Source organism: Populus alba, chromosome 9 (genome assembly GCF_005239225.2).
Source record: "Populus alba chromosome 9, ASM523922v2, whole genome shotgun sequence".
Classification (NCBI taxonomy): domain Eukaryota; kingdom Viridiplantae; phylum Streptophyta; class Magnoliopsida; order Malpighiales; family Salicaceae; genus Populus; species Populus alba.
In genome coordinates this window covers 11,461,466-11,480,984 of record NC_133292.1, presented here as the reverse complement: position 1 = coordinate 11,480,984, position 19,519 = coordinate 11,461,466, and the positions used below count along the sequence as shown (strand labels likewise).

General features: G+C 37.7%; 2 protein-coding genes and 1 pseudogene across 2 annotated transcripts; 2 read left to right on the top strand and 1 right to left on the bottom strand.

Moving 5' to 3' along the window:
• Window positions 1-2,097: 2,097 nt before the first annotated feature.
• LOC118028236 (uncharacterized) lies at window positions 2,098-4,863 on the bottom strand (annotated as a pseudogene).
• Window positions 4,864-6,641: 1,778 nt separating this feature from the next.
• On the top strand, window positions 6,642-10,450 carry LOC118028232 (putative wall-associated receptor kinase-like 16). The gene is made up of 6 exons (XM_073411259.1): window positions 6,642-6,647; window positions 6,982-7,102; window positions 7,359-7,639; window positions 7,827-7,878; window positions 8,678-8,827; window positions 9,000-10,450. The coding sequence occupies exons 1-6, from the start codon at window positions 6,642-6,644 to the stop codon at window positions 10,217-10,219; spliced, it is 1,830 nt and encodes a 609-aa protein (XP_073267360.1). The 3' UTR covers window positions 10,220-10,450.
• Window positions 10,451-13,387: 2,937 nt separating this feature from the next.
• Window positions 13,388-16,505, top strand: LOC118028229 (wall-associated receptor kinase 2). The gene is made up of 3 exons (XM_035031762.2): window positions 13,388-14,477; window positions 14,657-14,806; window positions 15,045-16,505. Exons 1-3 carry the CDS (start codon window positions 13,601-13,603, stop codon window positions 16,196-16,198), a joined length of 2,181 nt encoding a protein of 726 aa, XP_034887653.1. The 5' UTR covers window positions 13,388-13,600; the 3' UTR covers window positions 16,199-16,505.
• The last annotated feature ends 3,014 nt before the right edge of the window (window positions 16,506-19,519 follow it).

Here is a 19,519-nt window from a genome sequence, read left to right as displayed (position 1 = left end):
TTTCGGTATTTTGTTTTGCGAAATGCTTTAAGCTATCGCTGTCACTGTTTTTTCTTCTATATAAATCTTGCTCACTTTCTCCTTAATCTTATTATTTCTCTTCTCATATCCTGGGAAAATATAGCAAATCACAAGAAGAAAATGGAGTGATCTTTGGTGTGCCTAGAAGGGACCTCTTTGAATGCTTGAGTTTCTGGGTCATCCACTGAAGGAAAATGGAAACTGTTTTTTTGTTACAGTGCCTCCTCAGATTGTTGCTAATGGCGCCAAAGGCTGGGATTATTGTCTTGTAGGCTAATTTATGGGTAAAAGTCCCAAGCTCTACTCTGTTTCTGCTATGGCAAGCACCCTATGGTGGCCGGATGTTCCTGTTGAAGTTTACTATGGACCGAAAGGTCATTCCTGAGATGTGATATAATTTTGATCCCGGTGATTTAGGACGATACTAGACCACTTCAACGTAGCATTTAATTTGGACTTTGTGATTGTCTGTCTTAGGTTCACTTATTGAAGGACTTGCATTCTCATGGAGAAAAGTGATGATTTGCCTGGCAAAGATTATATCTCTTCACTATTTTTCTGACCCCACAGGTATTCATGAGGTGCTATTAGCCTAGATACTTACTTCAAGCTTGGCCTTTTTACATCGCTATTGCTACATCTTTTTGCAAGCTCAGCAACCATTTCTATCTCCTCCGGTTCTTCTTTAGCTACCTCAAAATCTAAAATTTTAAGGAGATGATTGTTTTCCAACGATGAGATGAAAATGATGTTACGCTTAGGCATTAGAGTTTGGCTTCTGTCGTGTCAGAAGCTCCATAAGAACCATTCCAAAGCTGAAGACATCACTCTTTACTGTTAAATTACCTGTCATAAGACACTCACTATCCAGGTAGCCAAAATTCCCCTGTATTTTTGTGGCTATATCAGCTTCACCTGGTGAAATCAGCTCTGAAGCTCCAAAATCAGCTCCGGAAGTATGTTCATTTGAGATGAATTTTTAAACTAGTAAAGGCTCTTTGGTCTGCAAAAATAGTCTGAAAAGCTTTTGACCACATTCTTGTGATTGACTCGTAGCCAATTTCATGCTGAAATTCCTCGTTCATTAATTTGAGCCTACTCCCTTAAACTTCTTGACTGCAAGCTGGGTGTACTCTGGTAAAACTCCTTTGTATACACAGCCAAAACCACCTTGGCCAAGTTTCTGATGATCATCATAATTGTTCGTTGCTTTTGCCACCTCTGACTCACTGTAAATTCTTTCTCGCTGATGCTTTAAAACCATGCCCCCATCTAATTTCTCAGTTCTCATACTAGGAGTAATGTGTGTGTATAGGGACGGATCAATTAATATATAATCTACAATCATGGAGAAAAACTTATAATACTGTTCATAGATGTATCTTTGAAGCAAAAGAGGTGAAGTTATCTAATCACAAGAATCTCAAATCCAAATGTTTGTTTATAAAGAAGTTATTCTGCATTTTAAGAAATTCAGCATGGGGTAGTAGCTGAATCAAAGGATAACTGCAGATTTACATGTAGAATCCAAGAATTAATGTGTGCTAGCTGTCCAGAGGGCTGAAGACTACCAGAATCTACTGTGGCGATACCAAAGAAGACCATCTACTTTAGTCCTGATAATAATGCCTTGATCAAAGTTGACTGTATTTCTAAACACTAAAAACAAATATTTTTTTAGAAAAGCTGCGTTACTTTAAAATGAGACAACCTTTCAAAACCTTTTCTTTTCTTTTTTATTTCTATACTATTCGGAGTGACACAATCTTTTAAAATATGATTTTCCAAGATTCTTCTTCAACTATACTATTTTCCAAATAAAATTTATTTTTCTTCAACTGTACTATTTCCGCAAATAATTTAGTACCTAATCATGCAATCTATCACAACTCCTATGTTATGGCGTGCATGCAATGCATAGACGTATCAAATCAAACAATCTCCGTACTAGCTGAAACTTCAAACAAAAATCTGTTCAAAAAAAAAGAAAAAACGAAGCAAAAATCATGACTCAGCTAAATGTCTTGTAACATTAAATGACACGCTGAAACCAATTGTTCTTCAAAAGCAGATTTTCTAGCTAGCATTGACAGGCTTAGTAGTGAGTCCAAAATCATAGGGGAAGAGGGGATCGTAATGAGAGTCACAACATTCATAGGGAGCTGATCAACAGTCTTGAACCAAGTCCGGGGCAGCTTTCCAGTAAATCCATAATCCCCGAAAAGCACATCTGCTACTCCTTGGCCTTCAGTGCCTGGCAACCAAGCAGCAACAAGAGCATCGATTTGTGACTCATAGGGCTCAATCACTACTGGACGGCCAGATACTGTGACCACAACGCACTTAACATTGCCGCAGACATTGACGATCGTACTTGGACCTGGTTCAGCTATGGTCAGGTTCAAACTGTCTCCGGCTGTCTCAGCATAAGGAGTCTCTCCGACCACAACAATGGCGTAAGAGAAGTTGTTGGACTTGACGAAATCAGCATCAGGGTTCTTGCTGTAGACGATTTCTGTGCTTGGATCAGCAGCAGCTGAGATACCACTTAAGATGGTGGTTCCTGCTCATTGTGCGATAGGACAAGTTCCATCAATACTGCTACTATTATATTTGAATTCAAGAGAAGCGTGCTTGAAATGGAAGCAAAAAGGAGAAGCATTTTAATTATACCAGCAGTGTAATTGTTGCCATCAACTCCTTGCCAAGTTGCAGTCCATCCTCCACATTGATAGCCCAAATTGTTGGCATGGCTTCCCGGCTACAAGGATCCTAGATGCTTTTTTAGGGAGGGGTAGAACTGGAGCATCCGCGTTCTCTCCATTCTTCAACAGCACGAGTGACTTCCTCACAGCTTCTCTTGCCAAATCTCTGTGAGCCTGTTTTCATAGCAAGTGGCAAGTTTTCAGACAAATAAGTAATCTCCTGAAATGGGAAAGGAATGCTTAGATTCAGACATAAAAAGCTACCTGGTTTCCGAGCTGGTCAACCAAGGTCTCATCAGCTAAGGGAGTCTCAAATAGATCTAAAGTGAATTTCACTCGCAAAATCCTCCTGACAGCATCATCAATACGGTCCGTGGAAATGTAATTGTTATTTACTAAGTCAGTCACAATATTGATGAACTCGGTATGGTTGTATGGAACCATGATCTGAAACACATATGTTAAAGATTCAATGTCAAGAAAAGCAGCAGCTCTAATCAACAAGAACAAAAAACATTTTGTTTGACAAGAGTAGGCAAGTTTCTGCTAGTCTTCGAGAATAGAGAGGCAGGAATCAACTAACCATGTCAATTCCGGCTGAAATTCCTTTCAGAACTGATTCTGTGTAGTTTGAGTGAGGTGGGTAAGTAATCCTGTCAATACCCTCCCAATCAGAGATGACAAAACCCTGTGACGTTCAAAAAATTAAGGTAAAAGGTTAGAATTGTTTGCTTTTCATAATATTCTATGACTTAGTTTTGGATACATAATTGAACGAAAAACATCAGAAGTTTAACTAAGCAGTACCCTGAACTTGAGGATATCCTTGAGAACAGTCTTGACAAGGTAACGATTGGCATGCATCTTCTGTCCATTCCAGCTTGAGTATGAAACCATAACAGTTGAGACACCCTTGATAATGGAGTGAAAATAACCTGGCATATGAATGCTCATCAATCCATGGTAGCCAATAACAGTATTGTTCTCGTCAATGCCCTTGGTGGTGCCCCCATCGCCAACAAAGTGCTTCGCACAGGCTGCAACTTTGTCCCTGTAACAAGGTTAGCATTTTCTCAAGTAATTATCTGAGCAGTTAATATATATATATATAATTAAATGTTTAAATTAAGTCACACTTACTTTCCACCAACATAGGGAACACCCTTTCTGGAATCTGGAGGAACATCACCTTGCAATCCAGGTATAATCTCTGTCATCATTTCAACAACTTTAGGATCCTCACTATAGCTCTCATAGCACCTACCCCATCTGGGATCTCTACAAACCTGTTTGTTATACAATGATTAATATTTTATAATGATTATTCAGAGATATGATCAGATTCAAATTTTTCTTTTAGATCATTGCGTACCGCAATGCACGGAGCAAAAACGTAAGGAATGCCAGTAGCCCTAACTTCAAGAGCAGTCGCTGCTCCAATCCTCTTCACAAGGTCAGGATCCCTGAAATAAATGATTGTTAAGATCACAAATATATATATGAACAAAAAAAAGGCATATCTTTTTTTTTTTTTTTTTTGAGAAATGATTGCATAAACCTGGTCACGGTCCCGGTCTAGACAGTTTTCGTTCAATAAACCATGTTCATGAAAACTCTCTAAATTCTTTGGAACAAGAAAAGGTGGTAACTAACATGTGTATGTGTGTAATGAAAAACATCATTTCGGAAGGTAAATGATATCTTACCTTGTGGCTCCAAGACCCACGTTATGGGGGAATATAGTGGCCTTATAAATATTGTTGTGCCCATGAACAGCATCAATCCCATAAATCATAGGAATTCCAAGACGACTAGAGAGTGAAGCATTTTGGAATCCATTAATCATATGAATCCAATCTTGAGCTTTGGCGTTAAAGTGAGGGGCACTTCCTCCACCACTTAGGATGCTGCCAATTGAGTAATCTCTCAAGACATCAGCACTTGCAACAGATCGCTCTATCTGTGTCATCTGACCAATCTTTTCTGCTAATGTCATTCGACTCATCAGGTCCCTTATTCGTACGTTAGTCGGCTGTTTCGGGTCTTTGTATTTTATGTAATCTCCTTCAGCTTGAATCATATTTGCAAGACAGCATAGCAGCAGAAATCCCACTAGAGGGATTGAAATCCTTGACATCTTGTTGTCTTTGAAGAAACTCTTAGAGACTTCAAAACTGTCAAAAGATACATATACATATGTAATTGATTAAAAATAAAGCGAACTATAATTAAATAACATAAAAAACTTATTAATATATATACACAGAAAAGTATACAAGCTCATTACCAGAGATTCAATGTGTCTATGATAGGAGTGTGGGATTTAAAAAAAATATACTAATTAACCATTGCTTGAAGCACAGAAACAAACTGGACATACCTTACAATAACATTAACATGAAAAGCACAAACAAATATTTTTCAGTCAATCCACACTCGACACATGTGGACAGAGTAAAAAATAAAGTAAAATCAAAGCATGCTTAATGTGATATTGTGATGATAATGTTGGAACTATTTCACATAAACATGAATAATATCCTTGTTCCTCCTATAACAACATCAACTAGTACTTACCTGGTTACGTCCAAAACCTAGTAAGAGTAACAGAGGTGAACCCACAATTTATTGATTGAAACAAAGACGTGGGGAGTAAGTGTTTGGTTTTATAATAGTAGTGGTGAGTGATCGTGACACCTTTTTCTAGCAGGATTCGGATAGTTTTGATAATTGATTTTGACTCTAATTCTATCAGATTGTGTTAAATCATATTTTTATGTAGTTGAGTATATTTTTAGATAATTATGATAAAAACTCCGCGATCAAAAAGTCTTTTAGTTTGATAAGATGATAAGAGTCCATTCCCATCTAAATAACTGAATAAAAAACTAGAACCTTGATTTCAAAAGTTGGATAACAGTTGCTGGGCTATCCTCCGATAGAGATATCTGTCGTGTTCCAGAGATTGAAAAGGTATACGAATCATGAGAAAATCATAATACACATAAATTAATATAGATCATTTAGGAAAAGAATTTTGTCGACGGTCGGCACGTATAATGAAGAGATTTGATCGGGAGAGAAGCTTTTGGAAAAAGACGTGTAAATACAAATTAGGCCACACAGACATGGTTGAATTTTATTTTCTAAATATAGATCGTTGATCCTCCTTTTTTTTAAAAAAAAAATCTAAAATATCAAAAGGATTTCCTAAGGATTAGTCCTTGAGGTTTCAGCTTTAAAACTATATATATAATAGATATATAGATTGCGATCCTCTCCCAAATTTTCTATTATTTTTCATATTTCTCCTTGAGTTAATTTTGTATCAGGAAAATACAATCTCATGGCTTGTTTTCTTCTGAACAAGAATTTCACAACTTTGTTTATGTATAACTATATTATTTAGCTTTGATTTTCAACATGTCACTCAAGAATCTAATTTGAGAGAGAAAAGGGGAAAGAAGAAGAACAAAAAAGAGGGAAAGATAAACGAAGAAGAAGAGAGTCAGAATTTATTTTTTTTAAATGTAAGTTTTATACTTTGGTTATGTATAACTATGTTATTTAGCTTTGATTTTTTGTTTTGTTGAAGATTAGAGTTTTGTAGATTTTATTTTGAGTTTGATTGATGAATTGATTGTAATACTACTTGTGATGGATTATTTAGTTGATTTTGAAAGATTTTAACTAAAAATAATTCTTCATTTGTGTTTTTTTATTGTTTTCCAAGTTTAATCAATATTCTTCTTGATCTTTGATGTTGAAATTTTAAGATAATTGTAGGAGTGCAGTTTCAAAATGTCATGGCTTACATCTTGACATGATGGTGATCGTGGGGATGATAATTATGATGATGACGGACCTCGTGAGGCAGATTTGGAGGGAAGGGTTGAGAAATACATAGGTGTGACAATGAAGGTATGTGTTTTTTTTTTTTTTTTTTTTTTTTAGAAATGAGGATACAGAATTATTATTTTGTTTTTTTTTTTTAAAAGGGATGGATTGGATAGTAAATAGCCTTTTAGTGCACTTCTGTTTATTGACATTGAAAAAGTGGTGAGATTAGGATTCAGCTAGTCTTGTTAAAAACAACACTCCGGGAAATAAATGCAAATCTTGTTTTCATTTGTAATTTTGCGCCCTTCTAGTAAATAGGGTGAGCAGAAGTATTTTGCCTACAGCATCTTCTATCGTCAAGAATATGGGCATGCTCAAATTTAAATCTGCTTCTCAAGTTGGTTTTGGTATGTAGGTTTCATTTACAGGGAAAGGGGAAACACAATCAATGAAGCAGTTATCAGGGGGTCAGAAGACTGTGGTAGCCCTGACATTGATATTTGCCATACAACGATGCGATCTTGTTTTGGCTATTGGTATGGAGTCTAAATGTAGATTTTGCACTACCACCGTGCCCTTCAACTATTGCTGCCACGCATTGCAGGGAGTTGATCTTTAGGTTCCTGGAGTGGAAGTAGTTATTTATATCTAACGGGAAGCTGGTAATATTTAAATGCATCCTCCTCATCCATAATTGAATACTTGCTTGTACATCTGCAGATAATTTGTCCACTTAAGCTACTACTGGTTTGAATAATTTGAGTGACAGTAAGATTTTGTTGAATGCTTGAGTTTCTGGGCTGAACAATGGACTATCCAGGCCAATCAGGAAAGCTCGTCAGGAGGATGGGCCAACGAGAACTAGGGCTGTCGCGGAATTTGACAGTGTAGACAGTGGCATCCTGCACACAGATGCGAATTTGACAGCGCACAACAGTTTGTGCAAGTCATTGGATCGACTTGGCACGATCTTAAACTTGGACGAAGGATTGTCCAAGGCATGCGAGACACTCAAACAGATGACGCAACAAGAACTGACAGTTGGGGCTGTCAGGTGGACATGCAAAATGTGGGTTAGTGACAGTTATTAATATCCAAGATCATGGAATAGAGGGCTGAAAGCGTGGGGGCTAAGTAAGGGTTGCTCTCAACCCACTAAGATCACGGGAGATCATGGGAAAAACTACCTCCTATTTGGTAGATAATGGGGCCATTATATTCATGAGTGAACATGAAGGAAAACTACCCATTATTTGGTAGGTAATTAATGTGCATCCACTTGAATCCGTGGCAGTGGCAGTGGCAGTGGCAGGTGTTCCTTGTTTTTTAACTATCCTAAATGTAATTTATTAATCAATCAATCCATCCACCGAAAAGTCCAAAACAATAAGTTGAATTACCTTGAAGTAATCAGTGCGAGGGATGATGCTTCTACATCAATAACTTGCAGCAGTTTTCAAGTTGATCAAGTTCTATCATCATCAGATGTCGAACCTTTGGTCCCTTTCAAGACTTGGTGATCCATTAATAAGAAACGTGTCTCGATTCTGCAAGTTTTTTCTTTTTCTTTTTTCCTAATGTTCTTGGATAAACTTGAGACCATTTGTTTCGGTATTTGTTTTGCGAAAATGCTTTAAGCCATCGGTGTCACTGTTTTTTCTTCTATATATATCTTGCTCACATTCTCTTAATCTTATTATTTCTCTTCTCACCTTGGGAAAATTTAGCAAATCACAAGAAGAAATGGAGTGATCTTTGTGTGCCTAGAAGGGACATCTTTGAATGCATGAGTTTCTGGGTCATCCACTGAAGCAAAATGGAAACTGGTTTTTTATAGTACCTCCTCAGATTGTTGCTAATGGCGCCAAAGGCTGGGATTATTGTCTTTTAGGCTAATTTATGGGTAAAAGTCCCAAGCTCTCCTCTGTTATGCTGGCCGGATGGTCCTGTAAAAATAATATTAAGATAGTGCAAGCGCATTTCAAAGAAATTAGAGAAATTGAGATCAAAACAAAACAACTTGTAAATGCGTAGAACTTTTCTAGAATTTTTATTCGTGTAGACTAAATTGTATTGAATTAAGGTCAATTCATAATTTCTTATGTTTACAGATATTGATGAGTGCAAGGATCCCAAGAAATACATATGTTATGGTAAATGCCATAACACCATTGGGGATTACGAATGTAAATGTTCACTGGGCATGCATGGTGATGGCAAAGAAGATTGTCAAGGATTTGCCATGACTACCATTATAGCAGGTAAATGTCCTTTGCATTTTTCTTCTATACCAGTGGTTGCTATTGCTTGCTTTGACTGCTTCCAGAGCTGCATCTTTTAGTACTCGGGGAAACAATAAGCTCCTGCTATTGGATTCTGCTTTGCATACATCCTTTATTCCCCCCTCCAACACATGAGATTAGCATAGCCACTAAATATGGCATGGAAACGTTTCTGTTCAAGAGATTCATTTGTTTTCCATTGATTTTCTGTATGCAGTCATAGGCGCCATAGTTTCCCTGGTGATTATTTGTCTATTGCTCTTCATGATCTTGAGTAAAAGAAGAAAGGACAAGAACTTCAGAGAAAATGGGGGAACGGTTTTAAAGCATCAAAGAGTAAGGATTTTCAGTGAGGCCGAGCTGACAAAAGCAACCAACAATTATGATGATGATAAAAAAATCGGGGAAGGTGGTTTCGGTTCAGTTTACAAAGGCGTTTTAGCAGACAATACAGTAGTAGCTGTCAAGAAGTCCAAGGGGGTGGACAAAGCTCAGATGAACGAGGATTTCCAACATGAAATCTGCGTTGTTTCACAGGTCAACCACAAGAACGTGGTAAAACTCCTGGGCCTGTGCTTGGAGACCAAAGTGCCATTACTAGTTTACGAGTTCATCTCAAATGGAACCCTTTTCAAGCACATCCATGACAAAAGGTCACAGGTATTGGCTTCCTGGAGCAATCGTCTGAGGATTGCATCGGAGGCTGCTCTTGCGCTTGATTATTTGCACTCTCTAGCAGACCCTCCAGTTATTCACGGGGATGTCAAGTCGGTGAACATTCTATTAGACGATAATTACACGGCAAAGGTAGCAGATTTTGTAGCTTCGGTGCTTATTTCTCCAGGCCAGACCAATATTTTAGCCACAAAAATACAAGGAACTTTCGGCTACCTGGATCCAGAGTATCTTATGACGGGTGATTTAACAGAAAAAAGTGATGTATATAGCTTTAGGGTAGTTCTTGTGGAGCTTCTCACAGGGGAGAAGCCGAACTCAAATGCCAAGTCAGGAAAGAAACGGAACTTTATTCAGTACTTCAACTCAGCATTGGAAAATAATGATCTTTTTGGGATTTTGGATTTTCAAGCAGCTGGTGAAGCTGAGATGGATGAGATTGAAGCTGTTGCTGAGCTTGCTAAAAGATGTCTGAATAGCATAGGAGTAAACCGCCCATCCATGAAAGAAGTGTCAGAGGAGCTTGCTAAGCTGAAAGCCCTTAATCAGAAATCATGGGCCCCGCAAAATAGCGATGAGACAGAGCACTTGCTAGGCGAATCATCACAATCTTTCCGCAACAACGCAAGTCCTTCCACGAGTCAATCCCAAACTTTCATATCCTTCCAGATTGAAAACTACACCGATAGCATTTAAAATTGGAATTTGCCAAGGAAACATGCTGCACTTTCGGAGGGCCAAGAAATTGTTGTCAAGCGTGTACTTAATAGGTTGTTTGATTAAGTTGCAGCTTTATTGTTAGTGATTGAGTATTATTGCCTCCAGGATCCTGCAAGCTCGACATGTTTCTGGATTTATCCTTTCTTTTTTCATCATGTAAAGTAAAATTGTGGGTTTACAAGATAAAGATCATAATAAAGCGATCAATTTACCTTGCATGGCAGGTTTTTCTGAAGGACTTGCATTATCATGGAAAGTGAGTGCTGATTTGCCTAGCAAATTCTCTATCTCTTCACGGTTTTTCTGATCCCGCAAGTCTTCATGGGGTGCTGTTAGCCAAGCAAATGCTTGGCCTCATGGAAGGCTGCTATTTATACATCTTTTTTGCAAGCTCAGCAACGAAATCTAGGAAAAAAAAAATTTTCTTGAAAAGCTAGGACAAAACCTCTTTGAAGATGCTGAAATTCCTCGTTCATTTGAGCCTTGTCTACTCCCTTAAACTTCTTGACTGCAAGTTGGGTATATGTCAAAGAATCATCTCAACGTAAAAGCTTAAGCTATTAGGTGAAGTCCTAGAATATGATTTATATTATTCTCTAACACACCCCCTCAAGTGAAAGCTCTTTGGACTTGAAATTTGCACAGGACCACATTACCTTGTGCTTAATTATTATCAAATAAATAGGAGTGGTGAAATTCGAACTCGTGACTACTTGGTCATCAAGGCTCTGATACCATGTCAAAGAACCATATTAACCTAAAAGCTTAAGTTGTTAGGTGAGGTCCCAGAATATGATTTATATTATTCTCTAACAGTATAATATGGTAAAACTCTGTATACGCAGCTAAAACCACCTTGGCCAAGTTTCTGGTGATTATCATAATTGTTTGTTGCTTTTGCCACCTCTGACTCACTGTAAATCCTTTCTCGCTGATGCTTTAAAACCATGCCCCCATCTAATTTCTCAGTTCTCATGCTAGGAGTAATGTGTGTGTGCGTGTGTAGGGACCGATCAATTAATAAATAATCTACAATTATGGGGAAAAACTTATCAAAATTGTTAATAGATGTATCTTTGAAGCATAAAAGGTGAATTTATCTAATCACAAGAATCTCAAATCCAAATGTTTGTTTATAAAGAAGTTATTTTGATATTTTTCTGCATTTTAAGAAATTCAGCATGGAGTAGTAGCTGAATCAAAGGATAAATGCAGATTTACATGTAAAATCCAAGAATTAATATGTGCTAGTTGCCCAGACGGCTGGAGACTAAATTACCTGAAGCTACTGTGGCGATATCACAGAAGACCATCTACTTTAGTTCTAACGAGATGACATGCTCGCTACAGTGGGTTTATAAAACAAATGTATTTAATAGTGTTATAATTGTGAACCAGCGCTAGATAAGTAATAAAAACTAAATGTATGATTGAGCCAATATTTCATGACGGAAAAAAGAAGAAGTTATGTTGGTGATAAAAAACTTAGAGACTGAAAAAAATGATTTGTGAAGAAAGATACATTGCTTTCCCACATGATTTAACTTTTTTGTTAACAAAAAAAAAAATTACAAAGCTAAATATAGATCGTGATCCTCTTTTTTTAAAACAAAATCTAAATATCAAAAGGATTTCCTAAGGATTAGTCCTCGAGGTTTCAGCTTTAATACTATATATATAATAGGTATATAGATTGCGATCCTCTCCCAAATTTTCTATTATTTTTCGTATTTCTCCTTGAGTTAATTTTGTATCAGGAAAAACATACAATCTCATGGCTTGTTTTCTCTTAACAAGAATTTCACAACTTTGGTTATGTATAACTATATTATTTAGCTTTGATTTTCAACATGTTACTCAAGAATCTGATTTGAGAGAGAAAGGAGGAAAGAAGAAGAACATAAAAGAGGGAAAGATAAACGAATGAAGGGAAAGAGAGTTTGAGAAAATAAATTTAAAATGTAATATTTACACTTTGACTATGTATAACTATTTTATTTAGCTTTGATTTTATGTTTTGTTGAAGATTAGGGTTTTTTAGATTTTATTTTGGGTTTGATTAATGAATTGATTGTAGTATTATGCATGATGGATTATTTAGTTGATTTTAAAAGATTTTAACTAAAAATCATTTTTCATTTGTGTTTTTTTATTGTTTTTCAAGTTTAATCAGTATTATTCTTCTTGGTATTTGATGTTGAAATTTTGAGATAATTGTAGGAGTGCAGTTTAAAAATGTCATGGCTTACATCTGTGGTATCTTGATTTTTTTTTTATCTAAACTAATATTATTTTAATTTTTTAAAAAAATTAATTTGACTGACCCGATTAAAATCAATTAACCCGACTAAAAACTGAGAACCTAAATATTAAAGCAGGCTGGATCTAAAAAGTATGAAAAACAATGATTAAGTTGTTGACGTGGACGTAAAGCAGATATGTTTTATAGATGAGGTAGATAAAATGAAGTTTTCTTTTCGTTGATTAGATATTAGACGTGGAAGTAAAAATATTCCAAAATGGCTGCCTATGTGGTGGGGTATGCCGATAGAACAGTATTCTAAGGAGGGACTTTTCTTCTCATTGCCTGTTTCTCCTATAGTTTCTTCACAACATTTGTTTTAGTCTTCAGGCCTCATTGTCTACTGACTTGGGAAGGGATATTTTCCAGTAGGATTAAAAAATATATATATGAATAAAAAAAATAAAATAAAAAAATCAATTATTATTAATTTTTTAAATCATAATCCGAATTATAAAACTGAAAGCAATAAAATTGAATGTTGCTAATGGCCCCAAAGTCTGCGATTATTGTCTTGTGGGTTAATTTATGTGTAAAGTCCCAAGCTCTCCACTGTTTCGGCCGTGGCAAATACCCTATGGAGCCCGGCTGGTCTTGTTGAAGTTTACTATGATAAAGTTATTGAGGAAAGAGAAGTAAATTTTCCATACCCATTTTTATTGAGGAAAGAGAACCTTAGCTTGCAGAAACTCGAAAATATTCCAATATGGCTGTCTTTGTGGGGTATACTGTATTCTAAGGAGGGACTTTTCTTTTCCCTGTCTGTTTCTCCTACTGGTTTCTTTCACATCATTTATTTTAGCCTTCATGATTCATTAATTATTGGGGCCTCATTGACTCTTGACTTCGGATGGGATGTTTTCCGAACTTGAAAGAATAGATTCATTGACCTGATCATCTCGGAATTGGTCATATGATGAGTGTTTTCTGTCAGTCTCTCTTTGCTATATATTGTCTACCAGGAAATGAAGTTGCACAATTAAAAATTAGCGGGAGAGAGTTGGTTTGGAGCTTCTTTGTATACACATATTAAGTTGGGTGGTGGTGTATAGAAAATGATACTTCAGAGGAGGGTGTTTTTGCTGATGATGTTGCTGCTAGTGGCTGCAGTAACAGGAGCAACAGCAAATCCAGATGTGAGAGATGGCTGCCAAGAAAGGTGTGGGGATGTTATTGTTCCTTACCCGTTTGGGATTGGGGAACCAAGATGTGCCATGAATCAACACTTCTTTCTACATTGCAATTCCACTGATGATGGTCATCATGAACTGTGGTTTGGAGAGAACATGCCTGCTCGCAATATATCATTGCTGGATGGCACAGTCACTGCAGGCGTTTATATATCGTTCGATTGCTATAAGAAGTCAGGGCTACAGTCGCGGCTATTCAATTCGTATATGGCACTTGGATCAGGCCCCTTCACATTTTCAGACTCTCGAAATATGTTCAAAGCAGTTGGTTGTGATACCATTGCCATGGTGACCAACAAGGAGGCAACATTCGGGGCTGCTTGTCTCTCTTTATGCACTAGAAATGTTACCATGTTAAAGAATAATTCCTGCTCAGGTTCTGGATGCTGCCAGACCTCGATTCCAAAGGGTCTCAACTCTCTGGATATTACCATTCAGAGCATTAGAAACCACACGGATGTTTTCGAATTTAACCCCTGTGGCTTTGCATTCCTTGAGGACAAAGACTCCCTTGACCTGTCGGATTGGCCACTCTCTCGTACTCCAAAACTTAATGATACATCAAATGTTGTGATCGAATGGGTAGCTCAAAACAAGACATGCGAAGAGGCTCAGACCAATAAGAGTTCATATGCTTGTGGCATCAATACAAATTGCAATTACTCTGATAATGGCCACGGATATCGTTGCGCATGCAAAAAAGGGTTCGAAGGAAACCCATATCTTGAACAAGGATGCCAAGGTAAAGCGACAGATGCCTTGAGTAGTTACGTAATTGAAATTAAAAGATTGTTCATTCCTCTTCTCAGATATTGATGAAACAAAACAACTTCTAAATGCGTAGAACTTTTCTAGAATTTATATTCGTGTAGACTAAATTGTATTGAATAAAGGTCAATTCATAATTTGTTATGTTTGCAGATATTGATGAGTGCAAGTATCCTGAAAAATACACATGTTATGGTAAATGCCACAACACCATTGGGGATTACGAATGTAAATGTTCACTTGGCATGCATGGTGATGGCAAAGTAGGTTGTCAAGGATTTGCTATCACTACCATTATAGCAGGTAAATGTCCTTTGCATTTTTCTTCTATACCAGTGGTTGCTATTGCTTGCTTTGACTGCTTCCAGAGCTCCATCTTTAGTACTCGGAGAACCAATAAGTTCCTGTTATTGGATTCTGCTTTGCATATATCCTTTATTCGTCCCTCTCAACACATGAGATTAGCATAGCCACTAAATATGGCATGGAAACGTTTCTGCTCAAGAGATTCATTTCTTTTCCATTGATTTTCTGTATGCAGTCATAGGCGCCGTAGTTTCCCTGGTGATTATTTGTCTATTGCTCTTCATGATCTTGAGTAAAAGAAGAAAGGACAAGAACTTCAGAGAAAATGGGGGAACGGTTTTAAAGCATCAAAGAGTAAGGATTTTCAGTGAGGCAGAGCTGACAAAAGCAACCGACAATTATGATGATGATAAAAAAATCGGGGAAGGTGGTTTCGGTTCAGTTTACAAAGGCGTTTTAGCAGACAATACAGTAGTTGCTGTCAAGAAGTCCAAGGGGGTGGACAAAGCTCAGATGAACGAGGATTTCCAACATGAAATCTGCGTTGTTTCACAGGTCAACCACAGGAACGTGGTAAAACTCCTGGGCCTGTGCTTAGAGACCAAAGTGCCCTTACTAGTTTACGAGTTCATCTCAAATGGAACCCTTTTCAAGCACATCCATGACAAAAGGTCACAGGTATTGGCTTCCTGGAGCAATCGTCTGAGGATTGCATCGGAGGCTGCTCTTGCGCTTGATTATTTGCACTCTCTAGCAGACCCTCCAGTTATTCACGGGGATGTCAAGTCGGTGAACATTCTATTAGACGATAATTACACGGCAAAGGTAGCAGATTTTGGAGCTTCGGTTCTTATTTCTCCAGGCCAGACCAATATTTTAGCCAACAAAATACAAGGAACTTTCGGCTACCTGGATCCAGAGTATCTTATGACGGGTAATTTAACTGAAAAAAGTGATGTCTATAGCTTTGGGGTAGTTCTTGTGGAGCTTCTCACAGGGGAGAAGCCGAACTCAAATGCCAAGTCAGGAAATAAACGGAACTTTATTCAGTACTTCAACTCAGCATTGGAAAATAATAATCTTTTTGGGATTTTAGATTTTCAAGCAGCTGGTGAAGCTGAGATGGATGAGATTGAAGCTGTTGCTGAGCTTTCTAAAAGATGTCTGAATAGCATAGGAGTAAACCGCCCATCCATGAAGGAAGTGTCAGAGGAGCTTGCTAAGCTGAAAGCCCATAATCAGAAATCATGGGCCCAGCAAAATAGCGATGAGACAGAGCACATGCTAGGCGAATCATCACAATCTTTCCGCAACAACGCAAGTCCTCCCACGAGTCAATCCCAAACTGTCATATCCTTCGAGATTGAAAACTATACCGATAGCATGTAAAATTGGAATTCGCCAAGGAAACATGCTGCACTTTCAGAAGGCCAAGAAATTGTTGTCAAGCGTGTACTAAATAGTTTGTTTGATTAAGTTGCAGCTTTATTGGTAGTGATTGAGTATTATTGTGTTACAGCTGGAATAAATAATGGTCGCAGAATATTCTATTAGTAGTAACAGAATGCATGGCACGTGGATATCAGTTAGTTGTTAGATGTTAGTAAGCATGTAAGTCATGTTAAGTTGGTATAAAAGGAGGAACAATTGATGTATACCACACGCAAAATAATAATAAGAACTCATTGTTCTAAAATCTTAGTCTCTTCTTTTTTGTTTCTTCCATTTCTTCAATCTTGTTAAGCCAAGCTTAACAATTGGTATCAAAGCATGATAGAGGGCAATAACTTCAAGGCAGTGAACGAAAATTGCAAAAGGTTGGAGAATCAACTACAAAGTCATCACCTAGAATGGTAAGAATCTATGGCTGAAAGTAAGGAACATTGGCCAAAATGAGGTGCCAAGATTGATCAGCTAGTTCTGCAAATGGAGAAAATATCCACATGGTTCCAATAATTCATTGCTTCTCAACTAGCGAGATAGGACATTGGAACTAGTTTCAGAGGCATTTTGACGACCCTAGGCACTGATAAAGAAACAAGAATGCCTATTTCAGTCGAGAGAATCGCTTCAGGACACAGGAATCTATTCAGAGGCGAACAAATGATGGGGCAAGAACTTCATAAGATGGGATACAACATACCATTGCCAAGGGTGGAGTTGCCAACATTCAAAAGAGAGAATCCTCGGGGCTGGTTGCAAAAATGCAGAAAATATGTCAAGCTGAACATCATACCTATAAACCAGTGGGTAAAAGTGGTCTCCTATTACTTGAAGGGCAAGACAGACGTCTGGTTTGAAGGATTAGTAAGGGAGAACGAATCTTGGATGGACTGGGAAGAATTTACATAGATTCTTTGCAGACGATTTGGCAATAAAGAGGACAGTGTGGAAGAATTCAACAAACTGATCCAAGATAAAAGTGTGGATGATTACATAGAGCGATTTGAGGAGCTAAGATCATTAACGAGTGTTCTTAATCCATCCCTAACAGAATCCTATTACGTCTCTAGCTTCATTAGTGGGCTGAAGGAGGATATCAAACCAATGCTGAAGATCTTGAAACCTGCAAATGTGTTAATGGCATTTGAACAAGCTAGGTGGCAAGAAGAGTCCAACAATGCACTAACTAGGAGGTCCAGACCAGTGCAGCGCAATAACACTATATTCAACAATGGAAGAGTGGAAAGCAATGCTCCATCCACTGTCTTTAGTCCCAATCGAATGGAAAGGGGAAGACCTCACTCAAATAGCTTATTTGAGCAGAGGAAAACGCTAGGGCAATGCTTCAAGTGTGGGGACAAGTATAAACCTAGGCACAGATGCAGTACTAAAGGCTTACATATGATTGAAGGGGTAAAGGAAGAAGAGGATGAGGAAGTCAAGGAACTGGATGACACAATGTAGGATGAATGCAAAGAAAGAAGATCGATTGATGAATTTGGACTATCATTAAATGCATTGGTAGAAAATGATACCTACAATACTATTAGAATTAAGGGAAATTGTCAAGGGAGGGACCTTATAATTCTCATAGATAGTGGGAGTACCCACAGTTTTATTAATGAGAGTACAATTACAGAATTAATTGTTGCCAAAAGTAAAACCACGTTACTAGCAGTAACTGTGGCTAATGGAAACGTCATGTTACGTGAGATGCAGAGCCTTGGCTTTACTTGGTTTATGTAGGGCTATGAATTCAAAGCCAACCTAAGGGTACTGAAATTAGGCAGGCATTATATAATGCTGGGTGTGGATTGGTTGAAGTAGTATTCTCCAGTGCTCTTTGATTTCATCAAGTTAAGGTTATCATTAAAAAAAATGACAGAATGATCGAGCTAAAAGGAATAGTGCAGAGTTCTGACTTGCACATGATATCAGCAATTAAGGAGCAGAGTAGCTTCAAAGATGTGATTGTAGGAGCAATTGGTCAATTTTTTGCTTTAGACATGGAAGAGGATGAAAAACCAACCAAAGCTGTTGTGGAGATTGAATCCTTGTTAAAGGAATTTGTAGGACTTTTTGAAGAGCTACAAACTCTACCACCAGCAAGGAAGTTTGATCATAAAATTCTTCTAAAAGCTGGTTCCCAGGCTGTCAACATCCGACCCTACAAAAGTTCATTCATTTAGAAGAGGGAGATCGAGAAGCTAGTCAAGGAAATGCTTGCCAATAGAGTAATACAACAAAGTGTTAGTCCTTTTGCCTCTCTAGGTTTTCTTGTCAAAAAGAAGGACAACACATGGAGATTCTACATCGACTATCGACAGCTTAATAAGAAGACCATTAAGAACAAATTCCCTATTCCTCTTATAGATAATCTCCTTGATGAGCTACATGGTTCTAGGTTCTTCTCCAAGCTAGACCTGTGATCAGGATATCACCATGTTAGAATACATGAGGAGGATATTGAAAAAACAGCGTTCAGGATGCATCATGGGCATTATGAGTTTAGAGTCATGTCTTTTGGCCTCACAAATGCCTTGGCCACCTTCCAAGCATTGATGAATAACGTACTGGAACCTTTCTTGCAGAAATTTATGTTGGTCTTCTTCGATGACATCCTTATTTACAGCTCAACCTTTGAGCTACACCTTGCTCATCTCAGGCAAGTGTTAGAAAAGTTAAAGGCTAACCAATTATTCGCCAAGAAGTCCAAGTATGCATTCGGGGAACAACAGGTAGAATATTTAAGGCATGTGATTTCCATCAAAGGAGTGGCCATAGACAAGAAGAAGATTGAAGCTGTAGCCAATTAGCCTATTCCACAAACATTTAAGAAATTTAAAGGGTTTCTTGGGTTAGCTGGTTATTACAGGAAATTCATCCGGCATTTTGGAATCATCAGTAAACCTCTTACTGACTCGCTGAAGAAAAACAATTATAGATGGAGTATACAAGCTCAACAGGCTTTCACGGTTTTGAAACAAGCCTTGTGCGAGGCCCCAATCCTCACCTTACTCAACTTCTTCAAGACATTTGTGCTGGAAACCGATGCATGTGACTATGGCTTGGGAGCTGTACTAAGCCAGGAGGGTAAACCGGTAGCCTATTTTAGCAAATCCTTAAGTTTGAAGCACCTTGGATTATCCCTCTATGAGAAGGAGTACCTGACTATTCTTATGGTTGTGGAGAAGTGGAGGCACTACCTAGAACAGGAACAATTCATCATCCAAACTTATCACGAGAGCTTGAAATATTTGTTGGATT